This window comes from Oncorhynchus masou, chromosome 32 (genome assembly GCF_036934945.1).
Source record: "Oncorhynchus masou masou isolate Uvic2021 chromosome 32, UVic_Omas_1.1, whole genome shotgun sequence".
Classification (NCBI taxonomy): domain Eukaryota; kingdom Metazoa; phylum Chordata; class Actinopteri; order Salmoniformes; family Salmonidae; genus Oncorhynchus; species Oncorhynchus masou.
The window spans coordinates 62054670-62075514 of record NC_088243.1 but is presented as its reverse complement, the minus strand read 5'-3'; the positions used below and the strand labels follow the sequence as shown (position 1 = coordinate 62075514).

The 20845-nt window shown below is 46.4% G+C and overlaps 2 protein-coding genes across 2 annotated transcripts in view; one reads left to right on the top strand and one right to left on the bottom strand.

Annotated features, from left to right (window-relative positions):
- The window catches only part of LOC135526393 (neuronal acetylcholine receptor subunit alpha-7-like), a 96609-nt gene that overhangs the window by 33113 nt on the left and 42651 nt on the right, over positions 1 to 20845 (top strand). The window contains exons 2-3 of the mRNA XM_064954737.1: positions 2023 to 2162; positions 19662 to 19706. Of these exons, the coding sequence (XP_064810809.1) occupies positions 2023 to 2162; positions 19662 to 19706 (185 nt within the window). The remainder of the gene's footprint in view (positions 1 to 2022; positions 2163 to 19661; positions 19707 to 20845) is intronic.
- On the bottom strand, positions 4573 to 6000 carry LOC135526859 (kelch repeat and BTB domain-containing protein 13). The gene has a single exon (XM_064955530.1). The coding sequence runs from the start codon at positions 5998 to 6000 to the stop codon at positions 4573 to 4575; it is 1428 nt and encodes a 475-aa protein (XP_064811602.1).

Below are 20845 nucleotides of genomic sequence, written 5' to 3'. Positions count from 1 at the left end.
TTATTATTTTTCATAAATTTGCAAAAATGTCTTAACCTGTTTTAGCTTTGAAGGGTAAGGATTTATTTTAGAATAGGGCTGCAACGTAACAAAAAGTGTAAAAAGAGAAGTGGTCTGAATACTTTCCGAATGCATTGTATGTATGTACTTGTCACATTGGTATGAAGAGATTCTGGCGTAAGGCCTCGGGTCGAAGACCAAACAAGCACTATACAAAAACACAGGATTGAAACCCAAACAAAAGAGCGAGGAGTACCTTGAATAAATAACACACGCACACAATGATTAACACATGGGACGAAACCCGTAATCATCTGCACGATCCACAAGAGCACGAAAGCCAAAACACACAGCACAGGTACTTACACGCACCAACGGACATACAATAATCGGCCGCCCAATGGAAACCAAAGGGCATATATATACAAATACAATCAGTGGGAATAAGGGACAGGTGTGCGTAATGAAAGTTCCGGAGGGATCCGTGACAGTACTATATATGTTTTAATACAGTACACGTGTGTTGTATAGATTAATGTCTATAGATTAATAAGTGGCTAAGTGCTGCAGCATTCAGGTTTATCCTCTCGCTCTCTCTTCTTCTCCTCTCTCTCTCTCCTTCTCCTCTCTCCTCTCTCTCTTTCTCTGACCTCCAGTAGAGTCATGACCAGCTATAACTCACCTCATTATGGCCCTAATGGACCTCGTCAGCAACACGCTGTTACAGAGATACATCTCTCCCTTTCTCTCTTCCTTTCTCATTCTTTCTCTCTCTCTCTTTCTGACCTCCAGTAGAGTCCTGTCCTGCTATAACTCACCACATTATGGCCCTAATGGACCTCATCAGCAACACGCTGTTACAGAGATACGTCTCCATCTTCTTTCTTTCTCTATTCTTGCACTTTTCCATGCACTGTACCTTTCTCCCTGCATTCCCTTGCTAACCCTGCTTGTTTTCTCTGTTTCTCTTTTATATGCATATGAGACTGTCAGTGGTGTGTATGTATATGACTGAGTGTGTGTGCGTCTTTGTGTGTGTGTGTGTGTGTGGGTGTGTGTGTCTGTGTCTGTGTGTGTGTCTGTGTCTGTGTGTATTCCTGTGAATGATGTGAACAGCGGTGCTTGTCTTCCACAGTTCGCTCCGTCTGGGGTTGGCTGTGCAATGGGGCGAGATGTTTGAATCCCAAACCAACATGTACTGTAGACTACGTCTGCTTGTCTCTATCTGTATTCTACACAGTCCTCTATGAACCAACCCATAACAGTGGCTATATACTTAGAAAAATAGTGCTATCTAGAACCTAAAAGGGTTCTTCAGTTGTCCCCAAAAGAGAACCCTTTGAAGAACCCTTTTTTGTTGCAGGTAGAACCCTTTTGGGTTTTATGTAAAACCCTTTCCAAAGAGGGTTCTACATCTAACCCAAAAGGGTTCCACATTTAACCCAAAAGGGTTCTACCTGGAACCAAAAATGGTTCTACCTGGGGCCAAAAAGTGTTCTCCTATGGGGACAGCCGAATAACCCTTTTGGAACCCTTTTTAGGACTGGACTGAATATTTTCTTGTAACCACTGTGTGAACATTTATGTATTCTTTTCTTCCTTGCATATGAAGAGAACACATTTAGGTCATGCATCTGTTTAGTCGTAGCTCTGAACAAACCCACTTTTAGGATCAATTAAGGAACAGTCTGTTCTGGTGCCAGTTGGCCCTAGACTAACACAACTGTGATTCCTGTGTGTTTAATGTCCCTCGTCCTTAACTGACCAGTGGTGTAGCTTCTCTCCCCTGGCCTCAGCTTTAATGCTGGATCTTAATAGGATCAGTGGGAGAGAGGGAGGAAAGCATGAGAGAAGAGAGAAGAGATAAGAGATAAGAGGATGAGAGCTGGGCCAGCAAACACATTATCTTAATCACCACTGACCCCCTCCCTCCCAGCTAACTGACTGAGGGAATAATAGCTACAGAAGAGACATTTTCTCTCCCTAACATGCACGCTGACTTGTTTCCTTGCTGTACCCCAGGGTCCCTACAGGGGGAGCACCAGCGCAGACTGTACAAGGAGCTGATGGCCAACTACAATCGTCTGGAGAGACCAGTGATCAACGACTCCTCTCCTCTTCTGGTGGAGCTGGGAATGACTCTGCTGCAGATCATAGATGTGGTGAGGGAGGGAGTGTGTGTGTGTGAGGGGGGCGGGGGGCATCACTGTGTTAGCTACTTGTTTATGTGTGTGGAGCAATGGCGGTCGTTGCCGTTTAAGATGAGGTAGGATGTAGGATGATCATTTTTTGAATGAGCATGGCCTTATTTCTATTACAGCATATTGGATGACTTCCATTCATATTCCATTCACCCAGCTCAATGTAACATGGATAGGTTTAGGATACTACATGCTAGAATTAGCCCTATACCCATCATGAGGTTGCTACAAGGTCGGGAGAATTTTGAGTAATCAAGGTGACAGACAGTGACACATTCAATACCGCCTTGCACATTCTTTCCTGCATCTAGCCGATCAAGAGTGTAATCATTAGTCCAACAGAGAGTTTCTATTGGACAAATTCAGGTATGTTTATCACCGTTCCGTTTTCTTCCATTTAAGAAATGTTTTTCCACAGAATCAGAGCAATAAATACATCCCTGATCACACGCAAACAAGAGTTCACTTTCATACCAGACACATACTGCACAAACTGCTCGTTGTATATATATTTCCTTCTCACATCTATCTATGTTCTCTCCTCTCACCTTTTCCCTTTGCTTGTGGACTTCGGTGCACAACACATCAGGCGAGAAAACCTTTCCAAGCCAAACCTTCATATCATGACTGCTAACCGTTACACAAGGCCTACAGACTTGTCATGTCATAGTCAACATAGCTACTAGAATTAACATGTTATTAAACCCGCTACAATCATGCTGTAGTCAGCAGCAATCAGTTTAGCAGTTACACCAGTTCAACTATTGTCTTTCTCTCTCTCTCTTTGAATCAACTACCTACCACATTTTATGCACTGCAGTGCTAGCTAGCTGTAGCTTATACTTTCAGTACTAGATTAATTCTCTGATCCGTTGATTGGTGCACAATATGTCAGTTCATGCTTCAAGAGCTCTGATAGATTCAAGGTTGTCCTCCGGAAGTTGTCATAATTACTGTGTAAGTCTATGGAAGGGGATGAGAATCATAAGCCTCCTAGGTTTTGTGTTGAAGTTATTCTACCCAGAGGAGGACTACACTACAGAGTGCTGCTGAGGCTACTGTAGACCTGTGGTCACGATCACTGTCTTCAAACTCCCTGTCCAAGATAAGCCAAGGCGCAGCGTGCATATAATTCCACATATTTTAATAAAGTGAAACTTTCACAAAAAAAAAAAACGGTAAACAGAAACCGAACGTGGCGCAACCGTGGCGCACAAACACACACAGAAAATACATATTTACCCACAACATTAGGTGGGAAAAAGGCTGCCTAAGTATGATTCCCAATCAGAGACAACGACAGACAGCTGCCTCTGATTGGGAACCACACTCGGCCAAAAAACTCGGCCACCCAAATCACACCCTGACCTAACCAAATAGAGAAATAAAACGTCTCTCTAAGGTCAGGGCGTGACACCTGCATTGCAAAACAGTGTGTTTTAATCAATATGTGAATATATTTAGTATAGTAGATAGTTTAAAGGATGTGTTTTTCTATTTTTCTTTTTCTGAAAATCTCTGAGGAGGATGGTCCTCCTCTTCCTCCTCTGAGGAGCCTCCACTGGTGTGGAGGTGTATGTTGATGAAACCACGACTGATAACCACGCTTTATAAGGGAGATTTTGAAGCTTTGAACATTGTCTGTTGAGAGTTCTGTGTGTGTGTGTGTGTGTAGAGGGGACATGTACAGTTGCAGGTATGTCTGTCTGAGGTTATGTGACGTGTCTGTTGACGTGTAGTGGTAATACACTCCTGCTGTTTGGCTCCTGTTATATAAGACTCACAGACAGACAGACAGACAGACAGACAGACAGACAGACAGACAGACAGACAGACAGACAGACAGACAGACAGACAGAACACGGTTTCTGATTAGCAACAGTTGCTGCTGCTGTGATTTAGGAGCTGTTTTGGTGGATGGATAGCTTCCATGGAGTGTGTGTGTGTGTGTGTGTGTGTGTGTGTGTGTGTGTGTGTGTGTGTGTGTGTGTGTGTGTGTGTGTGTGTGTGTGTGTGTGTGTACTGTGCAGAGAAACACTAATGGAATATTGCTGTAATATACTGCATATTCATACAGATGCAGCACCTGTGGTTCTGATTTGTAATTTGACTAGACTGAATGAATTCTATTAATTTTCTCTTTAATATGCATACTTTTGAGCACAACATTCTATACTTGTTTTCTAGTACAATATTCTATACTTGTTTTCTAGTACACCATTCCATACTTGTTTTCTAGTACACCATTCTATACTTGTTTTCTAGTACAATATTCTATACTTGTTTTCTAGTACAATATTCTATGCTTGTTTTCTCTCATTAAAAAAGAAGGACCCCAAGCACCGTAGTACAGCTCTATCAGTGTACATCATTACAGGCCAGCCTTGGGAAGCCTCAGTAAGCATGTCCATAGTGAGCCACTCTTGGGAAAGCCTTTCTTCGTCTCCCTACGGGGTTTCCATGTGTCCTCAGCAATGGTATACTCCAGAGTTAGCATGTGTTTGACCGTGAACACAGAGTCACCCCTGACCATGGCGGTAAACAGTGCTCCCTTAGTGTTGATGTAACTTCCTGGTATAGCGGTCCACTGTCTCGTGGAGATGTTGTAACGGTCCATGAGGCAGCGTAGGAAGTCGTCCGAGGGCCCATTGCGCATCACATACAAATTGTCCCTGTGGGCCACCATACAGTGTCCGTAGCTCTGTGGCCTTATCATCGTGGTGGCTAACATCCACTTGTCCTTCGCCGGGATGTACTCGTAGATATCCGTGGTGTCTGGTGGCCTCCAGAAACACACAAACATCCGCCTTCGTGCGATGGCGCATGCCACTGCTGCCACAGGCCGTGGTGCGGACTGCACAAACGCCCATTCTCCTCTGGCTACATCATAAGCCTCGGCGGAGGACATGGTTCTTTTCTGGTGTTCACCGCCGATGGCGTACAACTTCCCCTCGTGCCCCAGAAGGGTGAAGTCGGCACGGGGCTGTTGGGGTCCAGGAAGCACGCTCCACGTACTCGTCCCTGGGTCGTAGCAGAAGCCGCCGTCCACCGTGCCTTTGCCATAGCCGTAAATACCCCCCACCACATACAGCCGGTTGTCCAGGACGGCGATGCCCGCCATGGAGGTGCTGGCGTGGGTGGGGAGGTCTGTTAGGTGCCTCCACTCTCCCTCCACCTCGTCCAGGTAACACACAGTCCTAAAGGAGTCCTTCAGCAGCTCCATAGAGGGTGAGTGGGTTCCCAAAGCGACGAAAGATGCTGGCGACAAAGACTCTGCATACAGTACCAACTCCTCAGGTAGAGTGCTTGCCTCCCCCTTTAGGTCACTATAGGCGTCGCAGAGGAACAGGGCAGCACAGTGGAACAGGTTGGGTAGACCAAAGATGGCCGCTGCGTGGTAGAGCAGGAGGCAGTTGTCAGAGTCAATGATATCGCAGAGATGCTGGGACAGTGACGCCACCTGGAGAAATGCAGCACATTCTACGGCCTCTATTAGTTCTTCTGGGTCCTGTAGAGAAAGTTTCTCGCCCCTGCACACTGCCAAAGCAATCAGGAAACCCCGTGCATGCACTCCTCCTTTCAGATGCAGCTCTTCCTCCTGGCTCTCCCTCATGCCAGACCGGAAGAGGGCACGGAAGTACTCGCTGCACTGCTCCAGCAAAGCCCGGTCCACAGTTAAAACGCTCCCTTCCAACCTTACCCTCAGAGAGCCTGCCTGCTGTGCTCCCTCCCCCAGCTTGGGGCTCTCACTTTGGGCTTCGGCAGCTCTTTCGAGTCCCTGGCTTCTGGAGGCCTCCATCTCATTCTGAGGTTCCTCTACCTCAAACTTGTTCCTAGTGACAATAGACTATGGCAAAGTGACACAGGCTAGGACTGACAAGGTTTTCCCAGGCTTGATGATATTTCAAGTTGTGCTCGGAGTGTGTAGAGTTGTATTGCCGCCTCTCTGCCTGCTCTGAAAATAGAATGGTGCTAAAGATAGCAACAGCACCGCTCAGTAGCGTCTGATAGGAAAGGGAAACTGTTGACATCTTAGCGACATTACAACAGGCTGCAGTTAAAACTCATAGCAAGTGTGCCATTGACAAACAGAAATGACATTTTTACTGTGACTGCCTAGCTACCACCAACATTACAAACTACTATTACTATAAATGATGAAGACAATAACAATAACAATATGGTCAAATAGTGTTGCATTATATAAAAATGACTGTTATTATGCTAACAACTCTAATTGAAGTTTGGGGAAGCTAATTTTCACCATGAAAACAGCCCTTTATAATGAAGCATTCCATGCATCGTCGCATTTCCAGCCATTTGCAGACTACTGTAAGATAGCCTACTATTTGTAATGTGATGAGTAGATTGGATAGTCATAATTTAGGCTAGTAATATACTGTAACTCAATCACTGTTTGCTAAAAAGACTGCTCAGTGCATGGCTGAACCAGTATAGCCGAAGAGGCCTAGGCTATAGGCTATATCAGATACATTTCTTCTTTCTTTGCAAGAGGAAAAATGTGGCCTTTTATAAACACATTTAATTCAATTCTACTACACTTTATATTACTGGAGATGTTAGCAGAATATTTTTTAATGTGAGAAATGACAGGGTAGCCTACTCTGCTGACACTGACAGACAGACATATGAAAACGATGCTGTCCATATTATAGGTCTACGAGAAGGGGAGACACAAATAGAAAACAACGTCCACTGGAGGAGGAAATGATTGTCCCGAAACAAACTTTTAAGGTGCACTGAGCCAACAATGATAAAGAGTGACTATGCTCAGTGCACACTCATCGGGAATGTGGCAGATGCACTCCGCTGGTGCCAATAAACTACAGGCCTACTGTTGTTCGCTCAATTAAGTTGAGAATTAAGGAAATTCAATTAGCATAATACAAAAATCCTATAAAAATCGGTACATTTAAGCTAGAAATATGTTTTTTTGCCTTGGATGCGTCTCAGTCCACCGCATCCGGGGATGTTGCACTTCCGCTTATGCATTGAAAGTTGACAGAGCTAGAGCGGTGTTTGTCAGACCATGAGACATCTGGAAAATGTATTTTCTCACAAAATTGTCTGTAGAGTCCGAATGGCATCTCCGGCCCCCACAAGTGTCTTAGGACTCATACTAATATGACCCCTCTGTGGAAAGGTGAGACTCTCACGAACACGTACATGTTGGTTGTTTTGCCAACAGGCCTCACAAGACTCATCTGAAGGTCCCCCAGTACCAGTTGAAAAAATGAGGGGAAGTACACTGTACTGTATATACAAACGTATGTGGACACCCCTTCAAATTAGTGGCGTCAGCTATTTCAGCCATACCCGTTGCTGACAGGTATATCAAATTTTGCACACAGCCATGCATTCTCCATGGACAAACATTGGCACTGAAGACCTCAGTAATTTTCAACGTGGTACTGTCATAGGATACCACCTTTCCAACAAGTCAGTTTGTCAAATTTCTGTCTTGCTAGAGCTGCCCCAGTCAACTGTAACTGCTGTTATTGTGAAGTGGAAGCATCTCAGAGCAACAACGGCTCAACCATGAAGTGGTAGGCCACACAAGCTCACAGAACGGGACCGCCGTATGCTGAAGTGTGTAGCTCTTCCTCGGTAGTGTGTCTGTCCTCTGTCCTAGGCTACATGAAAAAAAACATGTTACAAAGTAATGAGTTTGATGCAACAAATCACAACGTTTAGTTAAAATGTAGATAAACTATTATTTATTAACATTATTAGCACAAAAATGCGTTCAAGGCAGTAGGAGACCGTCAAAAGTACATTTAGCTACTGGACAATGAAAGAAAGTTGAAAACCAGTAGAACATGAGAGAAATAGGCTACTGGTTTCAATGACATATGGGAGTCTTTATGAAGTTATTGCCTCCACGGATATGGTGGGATTTTGCCTAGGCTACTTTGGAGCAAGGTTAAACATGCCTCATAATATGTACAAACACTTAAGTATACAGTTGTGGCCAAAAGTTTTGAGAATGACAGAAATATTAATTTTCACAAAGTTTGCTGCTTCCGTGTCTTTAGATATTTTTGTCAGGTGTTACTATGGAATACTGAAGTATGATTACAAGCATTACAATCATAAGTGTCAAAGGGCTTTTATTGACAATTACATTAAGTTAATTAATGCAAAGAGTCAATATTTGCAGTGTTGACCCTTCTTTTTCAAGACCTCTGCAATCCGCCCTGGTATGCTGTCAATTAACTTCTGGGCCACATCCTGACTGATGGCAGCCCATTCTTGCATAATCAATGCTTGGAGTTTGTCAGAATTTGTGGGTTTTTGTTTGTCCACCCGCCCCTTGAGGATTGACCACAAGTTCTCAATGGGATTAAGGTCTGGGGAGTTTCCTGGCCATGGACCCAAAATATTGATGTTTTGTTCCCCGAGCCACTTAGTTATCTCTTTTGCTTCATGGCAAGGTGCTCCGTCATGCTGGAAAAGGCATTATTCGTCACCAAACTGTTCCTGGATGATTGGGAGAAGTTGCTCATGGTGGATGTGTTGGTACCATTCTTTATTCATGGCTGTGTTCTTAGGCAAAATTGTGAGTGAGTCCACTCCCTTGGCTGTGAAGCAATCCCACACATGAATGGTCTCAGGATGCTTTACTGTTGGCATGACACAGGACTGATGGTAATGCTCACCTTGTCTTCTCCGGACAAGCTTTTTTCCGGATGCCCCAAACAATCGGAAAGGGGATTCATCAGAGAGAATGACTTTACCCCAGTCCCCAGCAGTCCAATCCCTGTACCTTTTGCAGAATATCAGTCTATCCTTGATGTTTTCCTGGAGAGAAGTGGCTTCTTTGCTGCCCTTCTTGACACCAGGCCATCCTCCAAAAGTCTTCTCCTCACTGTGCGTGCAGATCCACTCACACCTGCCTGCTGCCATTCCTGAGCAAGCTCTGTACTGGTGGTGCCCCGGTCCTGCAGCTGAAACAACTTTAGGAGACAGTCCTGGCGCTTGCTGGATTTTCTTGGGTGCCCTGAAGCCTTCTTCACAACAATTGAACCGCTCTCCTTGAAACTCTTGATGATTTGATAAATGGTTGATTTAGGTGCAATCTTACTGGCAGCAATATCCTTGCCTCTGAAGCCCTTTTTGTGCAAAACAATGACTGCACGTGTTACCTTGCAGGTAACCATGGTTGACAGAGGAAGGACAATGATTCCAAGCACCACCCTCCTTTTGAAGCTTCCAGTCTGTTATTATTCAAACTCAATCAGCATGACAAAGTTATCTCCAGCCTTGTCAACACTCACACCTGTGTTTAAATTTTTTTCTTTTCTCCCCATTTTCATGGTATCCAATTGGTAGTAGTTACAGTCTTGTCTCATCACTGCAACTCCCGTATGGACTCAGGAGAGAGCCATGTGTCCTCTGAAGCACAACCCAACCTAGCCTCACTGCTTCTTGACACAATGCACATCCAACCCGGAAGCCAGCCGCACCAATGTGTCGGAAGAAACACCGTACACCTGGCGACCTGGTCAGCGTGCACTGCACCCGGCCCGCCGCAGGAGTCGCTTGTGCGCAATGACACAAGGATATCCCAAACCCTCCCTAACTCGGACGATGCTGGGCTAATTGTGCATCACCACATGGACCTCCCGGTCGCGGCCGGCTGCGACAGATCCTGGGCTCGAACCCAGAATCTCTGGTGGCACATGCAGTGCCTTAGACTTAGACCACTGCACAACCCGGGAGGCCCACTCACACCTGCCCACTCACACCTATGTTAACGAGAGAATCACTGACATGATCGTGGACAACACCCTGTCGTTCTCAACCAACATCATGGCGGTGGCCCGTTCCTGTAGGTTCATGCTCTACAACATCCGCAGAGTACGACCCTGCCTCACACAGGAAGCGGCGCAGGTCCTAATCCAGGCACTTGTCATCTCCCGTCTGGATTACTGCAACTCGCTGTTGGCTGGGCTCCCTGCCTGTGCCATTAAACCCCTACAACTCATCCAGAACGCCGCAGCCCGTCTGGTGTTCAACCTTCCCAAGTTCTCTCACGTCACCCCGCTCCTCCGCTCTCTCCACTGGCTTCCAGTTGAAGCTCGCATCCGCTACAAGACCATGGTGCTTGCCTACGGAGCTGTGAGGGGAACGGCACCGCAGTACCTCCAGGCTCTGATCAGGCCCTACACCCAAGCAAGGGCACTGCGTTCATCCACCTCTGGCCTGCTCGCCTCCCTACCATTGAGGAAGTACAGTTCCCCCGCTCAGCCCAGTCAAAACTGTTCGCTGCTCTGGCCCCCCAATGGTGGAACAAACTCCCTCACGATGCCAGGACAGCGGAGTCAATCACCACCTTCCGGAGACACCTGAAACCCCACCTCTTCAAGGAATACCTAGGATAGGATAAGTAATCCTTCTCACCCCCCCTTAATGATTTAGATGCACTATTGTAAAGTGGCTGTTCCACTGGATGTCAGAAGGTGAATTCACCAATTTGTAAGTCGCTCTGGATAAGAGCGTCTGCTAAATGACTTAAATGATGATGTCAGCTGGTCCTTTTGTGGCAGGGCTGAAATGCAGTGGAAATGTTTTTTGGGGATTCAGTTCATTTGCATGGCAAAGAGGGACTTTGCAATTAATTGCAATTCATCCGATCACTCTTCATAACATTCTGGAGTATATGCAAATTGCCATCATACAAACTGAGGCAGCAGACTTTGTGAAAATTTATATTTGTGTCATTCTCAAAACCTTTGGCCACGACATATTTTCAAAGTGCATACTGCCTCCAGCTCATTTCAAATAGTTTTGTCATGCGTTGATGAAGCCTGCCTTCCGTTGCCTATGCATTTAAATGGTGAATGGGAAGTGCACTTCAATTACCAGTTGAGAAATAAAAATAGTAGCTATTTTTAATCATGGACCAAAAACGTTTTTTTTAACTCACAATTGCATTTAGAAATGTAGTGCAATGATTATGCTTATAAAAGCGCTGATTTTCCGCTCAAAGCCTCTGTATGCTGTGCTCGTGTGATAAGTACAATCCAAAACAATTATACACGCGCCAATTTAATTCCACTAAATTATGCAATTTAACAGACAGGCCGATAAGCACAACCGGTCAAATGTATTTCCATCAGTGAATAGGCTTTAAACATTATTTTATTTTTTTTTACAATAGGCCGGTGACACTTTTATTTATCGGCTTTTAATTTTTGGTATTGGTCGAAAGCCGGCTATTACCGGTGTGTGTGCACTGTGTGCACTGTGCAGAGAAACACTGATGGAATATTGCACCATCATTCCATCCTCTCACACTCAGAACAGACCCATGCTGAGACACATGGACACATCACCGTCCTATAGTAGGCTGTCTAATCCCTATTTTCTGGTCATTAGGTCCTCAATATCCCTATCATTTCTATCCAGATAGACAGATAGACGTTTACACACACACACACACACACACACACACACACACACACACACACACACACACACACACACACACACACACACACACACACACACACACACACACACACACAGCAAAGCGGAAAGTGTGAGAGAGAATACATTGACCTGTGAAGGGTATATAATCATATTTTTACAATGTCCATTTAATCACCAGGCATATTTGTTACAGTACATCTCTAGGAGAAGGTCAGTAGCCAGATCCTCTGTTCTATCATGCTGCTTAATGATGCAGAGAGGGTTTCTCTAATTTAAACAGGACACAGCCACTCCTCTCTCTCTCTCTCTCCTTCTGTCTCAGTCAACCTGCTCCATCCCATCAGCTCTCTCAGTCAATCTGCTCCATCCCATCAGCTCTCTCAGTAAACCTGCTCCATCCCATCAGCTCTCTCAGTCAACCTGCTCCATCCCATCAGCTCTCTCAGTCAACCTGCTCCATCCCATCAGCTCTCTCAGTCAACCTGCTCCATCCCCATCATCTCTCTCAGTCAACCTGCTCCATTCCATCAGCTCTCTCAGTCAACCTGCTCCATCCCCATCATCTCTCTCAGTCCACCTGCTCCATCCCATCAGCTCTCTCAGTCAACCTGCTCCATCCCCATCATCTCTCTCAGTCAACCTGAGTGTTAGGAGTGTGTAAGGAGTATTAAAAGTGTTTAGCATGTTACTGTACAAAATATAGTCTTAAAAGTGGGTAGGGTGTGTTAGCAGTATTAGGAGTGTGTTTGTGTTCTCGCTTCTCCATATTCTGTTCTCTGTCCCGGGCCCTGGGGCAGTCATGTTTTTCACCTTGGCTGCCAGTCAGTCGTTCAGAGCTGTAGAAACCAGAGTCTGTAAAACACACAGAGAGAACAAAACTGTTTGTGTTTTAAATATGGCTTTTACAAAAGCCAGATCTCTGATCCCATTCGTCAACTAGACTCTGAGAAAAGAGGAAGAGGAAACAGAAAGGGCATAGCTCAGGAGGGCATGCACAGTTCCCCTCAGGGCTAAGGTAGATTTTATATTTGCTCTGAAATGTTTGTTGTTGTGTGTATTGGCTTTGGCTCTGTGGTCTGGTTGTAGCTTTAAAAAATGTAAATAATGTAACCTTTATTTAATTAACTAGGCGAGTCAGTTAAGAACAAATTCTTATTTACAATGACAGTCTAGCCCGGCCAAACCCAAACTACACTGGGCCAATTGTGCACCGCCCTATGGGACTCCCAATCACAGCCAGATATGATACAGCTTGGATTTGAACTGTAGTGATGCCTCTTGCACTGAGATGCAGTGCATTACATTACATTACATTTAAGTCATTTAGCAGACGCTCTTATCCAGAGCGACTTACAAATTGGTGAATTCACCTTCTGACATCAGTGGAACAGCCACTTTACAATAGTGCATCTAAATCATTTAGGGGGGGGGGTGAGAAGGATTGCTTTATCCTATCCTAGGTATTCCTTGAAGAGGTGGGGTTTCAGGTGTCTCCGGAAGGTGGTGATTGACTCCGCTGTCCTGGCGTCGTGAGGGAGTTTGTTCCACCATTGGGGGGCCAGAGCAGCAAACAGTTTTGACTGGGCTGAGCGGGAACTGTACTTCCTCAGTGGTAGGGAGGCGAGCAGGCCAGAGGTGGATGAACGCAGTGCCCTTGTTTGGGTGTAGGGCCTGATCAGAGCCTGGAGGTACTGCGGTGCCGTTCCCCTCACAGCTCTGTAGGCAAGCACCATGGTCTTGTAGCGGATGCGAGCTTCAACTGGAAGCCAGTGGAGAGAGCGGAGGAGCGGGGTGACGTGAGAGAACTTGGGAAGGTTGAACACCAGACGGGCTGCGGCGTTCTGGATGAGTTGTAGGGGTTTAATGGCACAGGCAGGGAGCCCAGCCAACAGCGAGTTGCAGTAATCCAGACGGGAGATGACAAGTGCCTGGATTAGGACCTGCGCCGCTTCCTGTGTGAGGCAGGGGCGTACTCTGCGGATGTTGTAGAGCATGAACCTACAGGAACGGGCCACCGCCTTGATGTTAGTTGAGAACGACAGGGTGTTGTCCAGGATCACGCCAAGGTTCTTAGCGCTCTGGGAGGAGGAAACAATGGAGTTGTCAACCGTGATGGCGAGATCATGGAACGGGCAGTCCTTCCCCGGGAGGAAGAGCAGCTCCGTCTTGCCGAGGTTCAGCTTGAGGTGGTGATCCGTCATCCACACTGATATGTCTGCCAGACATGCAGAGATGCGATTCGCCACCTGGTCATCAGAAGGGGGAAAGGAGAAGATTAATTGTGTGTCGTCTGCATAGCAATGATAGGAGAGACCATGTGAGGTTATGACAGAGCCAAGTGACTTGGTGTATAGCGAGAATAGGAGAGGGCCTAGAACAGAGCCCTGGGGGACACCAGTGGTGAGAGCGCGTGGCGAGGAGACAGATTCTCGCCACGCCACCTGGTAGGAGCGACCTGTCAGGTAGGACGCAATCCAAGCGTGGGCCGCACCGGAGATGCCCAACTCGGAGAGGGTGGAGAGGAGGATCTGATGGTTCACAGTGTCGAAGGCAGCCGATAGGTCTAGAAGGATGAGAGCAGAGGAGAGAGAGTTAGCTTTAGCAGTGCGGAGCGCCTCCGTGATACAGAGAAGAGCAGTCTCAGTTGAATGACTAGTCTTGAAACCTGACTGATTTGGATCAAGAAGGTCATTCTGAGAGAGATAGCGGGAGAGCTGGCCAAGGACGGCACGTTCAAGAGTTTTGGAGAGAAAAGAAAGAAGGGATACTGGTCTGTAGTTGTTGACATCGGAGGGATCGAGTGTAGGTTTTTTCAGAAGGGGTGCAACTCTCGCTCTCTTGAAGACGGAAGGGACGTAGCCAGCGGTCAGGGATGAGTTGATGAGCGAGGTGAGGTAAGGGAGAAGGTCTCCGGAAATGGTCTGGAGAAGAGAGGAGGGGATAGGGTCAAGCGGGCAGGTTGTTGGGCGGCCGGCCGTCACAAGAAGCGAGATTTCATCTGGAGAGAGAGGGGAGAAAGAGGTCAGAGCACAGGGTAGGGCAGTGTGAGCAGAACCAGCGGTGTCGTTTGACTTAGCAAACGAGGATCGGATGTCGTCGACCTTCTTTTCAAAATGGTTGACAAAGTCATCTGCAGAGAGGGAGGAGGGGGGGGAGGGGGAGGAGGATTCAGAAGGGAGGAGAAGGTGGCAAAGAGCTTCCTAGGGTTAGAGGCAGATGCTTGGAATTTAGAGTGGAAGAAAGTGGCTTTAGCAGCAGAGACAGAGGAGGAAAATGTAGAGAGGAGGGAGTGAAAGGATGCCAGGTCCGCAGGGAGGCGAGTTTTCCTCCATTTCCGCTCGGCTGCCCGGAGCACTGTTCTGTGAGCTCGCAATGAGTCGTCGAGCCACGGAGCGGGAGGGGAGGACCGAGCCGGCCTGGAGGATAGGGGACATAGAGAGTCAAAGGATGCAGAAAGGGAAGAGAGGAGGGTTGAGGAGGCAGAATCAGGAGATAGGTTGGAGAAGGTATGAGCAGAGGGAAGAGATGATAGGAGGGAAGAGGAGAGAGTAGCGGGGGAGAGAGAGCGAAGGTTGGGACGGCGCGATACCATCCGAGTAGGGGCAGTGTGTGAAGTGTTGGATGAGAGCGAGAGGGAAAAGGATACAAGGTAGTGGTCGGAGACTTGGAGGGGAGTTGCAATGAGGTTAGTGGAAGAACAGCATCTAGTAAAGATGAGGTCGAGCGTATTGCCTGCCTTGTGAGTAGGGGGGAAGGTGAGAGGGTGAGGTCAAAAGAGGAGAGGAGTGGAAAGAAGGAGGCAGAGAGGAATGAGTCAAAGGTAGACGTGGGGAGGTTAAAGTCGCCCAGGACTGTGAGAGGTGAGCCGTCCTCAGGAAAGGAGCTTATCAAGGCATCAAGCTCATTGATGAACTCTCCGAGGGAACCTGGAGGGCGATAAATGATAAGGATGTTAAGCTTGAAAGGGCTGGTAACTGTGACAGCATGGAATTCAAAGGAGGCGATAGACAGATGGGTAAGGGGAGAGAGAGAGAATGACCACTTGGGAGAGATGAGGATCCCGGTGCCACCACCCCGCTGACCAGAAGCTCTCGGTGCCTTAGACCGCTGCGCCACTCGGAAGGCCAAATAGTGTGCTATGGTTCCTTTGGTGTGATCTAGTTCAGGCTCAGGCCCGGAACTGTGGTGTGTATGCTGGTGTGGTCCTTTGTCTTGGTCCAGTCTGTTGATCAGGTCTAGTTGAGGTCTGGTCCAGTCTGTTGGCCAAGTCTAGTTGAGGTCTGGTCCAGTCCTGGGGTCTTGTCTAGTTGAGATCTGGTACAGTCTGTTGGCCAAGTCTAGTTGAGGTCTGGTCCAGTCCTGGGGTCTAGTCTAGTTGAGGTCTGGTCCAGCCCTGGGGTCGAGTCTAGTTTAGGTCTCGTCCAGTCCTGGGGTCTAGTCTAGTTGAGGTCTGGTCCAGTCTGTTGGTCTGGTCTCATTGAGGTCTGGTCCAGTCCTGGGGTCAAGTTTAGTTGGCCAAGTCCAGTTGAGGTCTGGTCCAGTCCTGGGGTAGAGTCTAGTTGAGGTCAGGTCTAGTCCTGGGGTCTAGTCTAGTTGAGGTCTGGTCCAGTCTGTTGGTCAGGTCTAGTTGGGGTCTGGTCCAGTCTGTTGGTCAGGTCTAGTTGAGGTCTGGTCCAGTCTGTTGGTCAGGTCTAGTTGAGGTCTGGTCCAGTCTGTTGGTCAGGTCTAGTTAAGGTCTGGTCCAGTCTGTTGGTCAGGTCTAGTTGAGGTCAGGTCCAGTCCTGGGGTCTAGTCTAGTTGAGGTCAGGTCCAGTCCTGGGGTCTAGTCTAGTTGAGGTCAGGTCCAGTCTGTTGGTCAGGTCTCATTGAGGTCAAGTCCAGTCCTGGGGTCTAGTCTAGTTCGGGTCTCGTCTAGTTGAGGTCAGGTCCAGTCTGTTGGTCAGGTCCAGTCCTGGGGTTTAGTCTAGTTGAGGTCTGGTCCAGTCCCGGAGTCTAGTCTAGTTCAGGTCTGGTCCGGTCATGGGGTCTAGTCTAGTTGAGGTCAGGTCCAGTCTGTTGGTCAGGTCTCGTTGAGGTCAGGTCCATTCCTGGGGTCTAGTCTAGTTCAGGTCTGGTCCAGTCCTGGGGTCTAGTCTAGTTGAGGTCAGGTCCAGTCTGTTGGTCAGGTCTCGTTGAGGTCAGGTCCAGTCCTGGGGTCTAGTCTCGTTGAGGTCAGGTCCAGTGTTGTGACTCAGGGCAGGGCAGTGAGACTCAGATGGTGAGGGGGGCCCATGGGTCCTGTCTGGGAAATGCATGATTTAACGCGACTGGCTAACGGGACGAGCACAGCTGCCAACGCTCCACTGGGCATGGGTGTTTGTGTGTGTGTGTGCGTGTGTGGGGGGGGGTCGTGCATCATGCAGAGCCGTCTGTAGTTAGTTTTTTAGTCATGTTGAACACTGAATATGGCCCAACTTTGACCTTCTGGATGATGATTTGATTTTGATGCATAAAAACAATGAGTAGATGAGAATGCGCCACATGATTTTGGGGATATTTCAGAGGAATAGCTACTTTAAGCATGAAATCTCCCTGGTGTCAACACGTCATATTTTACCTTTCATAGTAGCCTACCTGTCGCCATAACTACAGCACAGCTCTACACATGGTTCAATGTATACAGCTTTGAGACAATAACAGGACTGCTTGATTAAGTGTAATGGTTTAATCACTGGCAGTAATGTCTCTAGATCAACAGTCATAAACTGGTATTACAGTAGCTGATTAGCATAGTCAATTTAGCCTTTCTGACACGATAGTCATTGGTTAGGCCATGCCACTGCAAACCAACAAGCATGGCTTCAATTGTTAGCCACACACCTTGTATTAACATAGCAGATACAGTATTAGCTTAACATAGTCCAAATGCTCTCAGAGCCTGCTTCTGTTAGCATAGCACAGTGGATATGAGCCAGGATACTGTAAATTGGTGATTTGCTAACTGTGGAGTTAATCGTTTATTTACTACCTTTGCGAAAACAACATTTTAGGTCAGGTCCCCATTCCCCCCTGACACACTCACTCACACACACTCACACGCACTGAATACATCACATATTAAGATGTTGCTGCAAGTCATTTCTTGTGAGTATGATTACAGGGAGTGTATAGGGCAGTAAGAGGGGGGGGGCAACACTCTTTTATACTATTTATACTTTGGCACTTAAGATAATGCTGCATTTGATGGGCTGTGGTGTTTATGTTTGTTTGTCGGAGAGAGAGAAATGAGAGAGAGCGGGAGAGAGAATTACTTTTCACATTCCACAAAGTCTTGTTAATAGTTTTCTACATTGTGCAAGCTAATTATATTGCAAATTAAATTCCAATCCATGGGTATCTATTTCCTGCTTGTGTTGGGGAGCCAGTTAGTTTTGATTGGCTTCTGGCTCCCCATAGACAGCAATTAGACAAGCATCAAACACCAGCCCAGACACATTGTTAGACTTAAAGATACACTCTGCAACTTTTGTATAATTTCAGCCAGTAGTTTGAAACTGGTGCTCACGAGCTAAAACTGATTCCCATTTTTTGTGTATTACATCATCCATTTCGTGTGATAGGATACACATTTTGCAATTTGTGTGATATGTTACAAATCCAATTTGTGCAACATATTAAAGGGCAACTCCACCACATTTCATTATCTTCAGCATTATACCATTGTCAACATATGTGAAAACAGCGCATTTCTACGTTTTGTAAAAAAAGAAAAGTAAAAATGTTCTACCCGATGACATCATTATAAAGCTTTTTTTCTTTTAATCCTACAATGTGATGTCACAGAGAAGCATGTTTTTAGGACCTTTCTTATCTTTTTAACCGTAGATCATAGAAACACGTTGTTTTCACATATGTAGACACTGGTTTGGTGCTGGAGATGAATGAAAATGAGGTTGAAAAGTGGTGGAATTTACCTTTAAAAATTTGTTGTGCTTAAGATCCAGGAGTTCATCTTGAAGTGATAAGAATGACAACAATCTTCAAACATTCAGATGGGAAATATTGTTTAAAGTGCCTATGCCAAGGTCTTATGACATTTCAAAGATGTGACTTCCATTTTTTGTGAAACTTTCTATTGGACTAATGAGGGAGACAGTGAATTTGCGTGTGTTTGCATGTGTGTTTGTGGGGGTGGGGGGTTCCCATGGTAAGAGATGCCATATCCAGCACAGGAGGCTGCTGAGAAAGGGAGTGATGTTGCAGCCAGCCACCAGGGATGTCCAGTGACCCTCACAGCTGAGCGATGCAGGGCTGTATAGTCGGTGACCTTGAGTTGGTGGAGGGTTGATATTTTCTCTTCATAAATTTGACCCTAACAGCCTTCAACACCCACCAAGCCCGCTCCCATCTGCTAGTCATAATTACTGCAGGATCAGAACACACACATTGAGGAGAGGGGGATCTGCAAGCTGCCGCTACACACACATGTACACATTCCCTTTAGAAAGAATGGCACTGTCTTCATCATCGGGGTCATTTGATGGAATATATTGTCACATAGCCTCCACTCTCAGCCCTACTTTTTAGAAGTGAGTGTTAGTGATTGATAGAGTGGAAGAGAGGCAGAAACCGACAAAAGTGAGATCGAATTAGAGACGTCCTGTAGAGAGAGAGAGAGAGAGAGAACAACAGAGGAGGAAACTTATATCTGTCTAATCACTTATTTACTCAGATCAAGCAGTCTGAGGTCTGTCTCTCTGCTGTGTGTTGAGTTGTTTATGTTCATGGGGCTTGTTGTTTTAGATTGAAACGAGGCGCCAACTATATGCTGCGTGCCTCCACTGAACCCAATGCGTATAAAAACACTGTGGTTGCATAAATGCGAGGTTTCACAGTCCAGTTGTTTTGTACCCATGCCAAACCAAAAGCAGACAATCATCAAAACCTTACCCTTTTCTGTTTACTGTAATGACTTCCTGTTGTAGCCATTGAATTGAATTGTTCTTACCTTCTGTCTTTCATCAGGATGAGAAGAACCAGGTCCTGATGACCAATGCATGGCTACAGCTGGTGAGTAAATGGTTGAGAACTGAATGACACACAATTACTGTACCTATTATTTTCTCATGCATAAAATTGTACAATTGTATTCTTCACATGCTTTGTTAAACAACAGGAGTGGACTAACAGTGAAATGCTTACGGGCCCTTCCCAACAATGCAGAGAGAAAGAATAGAAAAGTAAAACATGTAAAATATAAGTAATAATAGGTACACAATAACTAACGTTAACATGGCTATATACACCGGTACCAGTCGATGTGCAGGTGTACGAGGTAATTGAGGTAGATACATATAACTAGGAATATAGATACAGATAGTAAACACTAGCAGCAGTGTATGTGATAAGTCAAAAAAGATAGTCTGGGTAACTATTTAACTAACTATTTAGCAGTCTTATGGCTTGGGGGTAGAAGCTGTTCAGGGTCCAGGTTCTAGACTTGGTGCATCAGTACCGCTTGCCGTGCGGTAGCAGAGAGAACAGTCTATGCCTTTGGTGGCAGGAGTCTTTGACAATTTTTAGGGCCTTCATCTAAACTTAACGCTGACACCGCCTGATATAGATGTCAGGGAGCTTAGCCCCAGTGATGTATTGGGCTGTACGCACCAAGAGGAGATGCAGCCAGTCAAGATTCTCTCAGTCGTGCAGTTGTAGAACTTTTTGAGGATCTGAGGGCCCATGATAAATCTTTTCATTCTCCTGAGGGGGAGAGGTGTTGTTATGCCCTCTTAACAACTGTGTTGATTTGTTTGGACCATGATAGGTCCTTAGTGATGTGTATACTGAGGAACTTGAAGTTCTCGACACCTCGGGCAATGTGAATGGGGGTGTGCTTGGTTCCCGTAGTCAACTATCTGCTCCTTTGTCATGCTGACGTTGAGTGAGAAGTTGTTGACATGGCACCACACTGCCAGGTCTCTGACCTCATCCCTATATACTCGTTGTCAGTGATCAGACTTATCACTGTTGTGTTGTCGGCAAACTTAACGATGGTGTTGGAGTCATGCTCTGCCATCCAGTCGTGGGTGAAACAGGGAGTACAGGAGGGGACTAAGCACGCAGCCCTGAGGGGCCCCTGTGTTAAGGGTCAATGGATGTATTGTTGCCTACCTTCACCACCTGGGGGTGTCCCGTCAGGAAGTTCAGGA

Coding starts and splice junctions, on each gene's coding strand:
- LOC135526859 (XM_064955530.1), bottom strand. CDS start 6,000: ATGGAGGCCTCCAGAAGCCAGGGACTCGAAAGAGCTGCCGAAGCCCAA.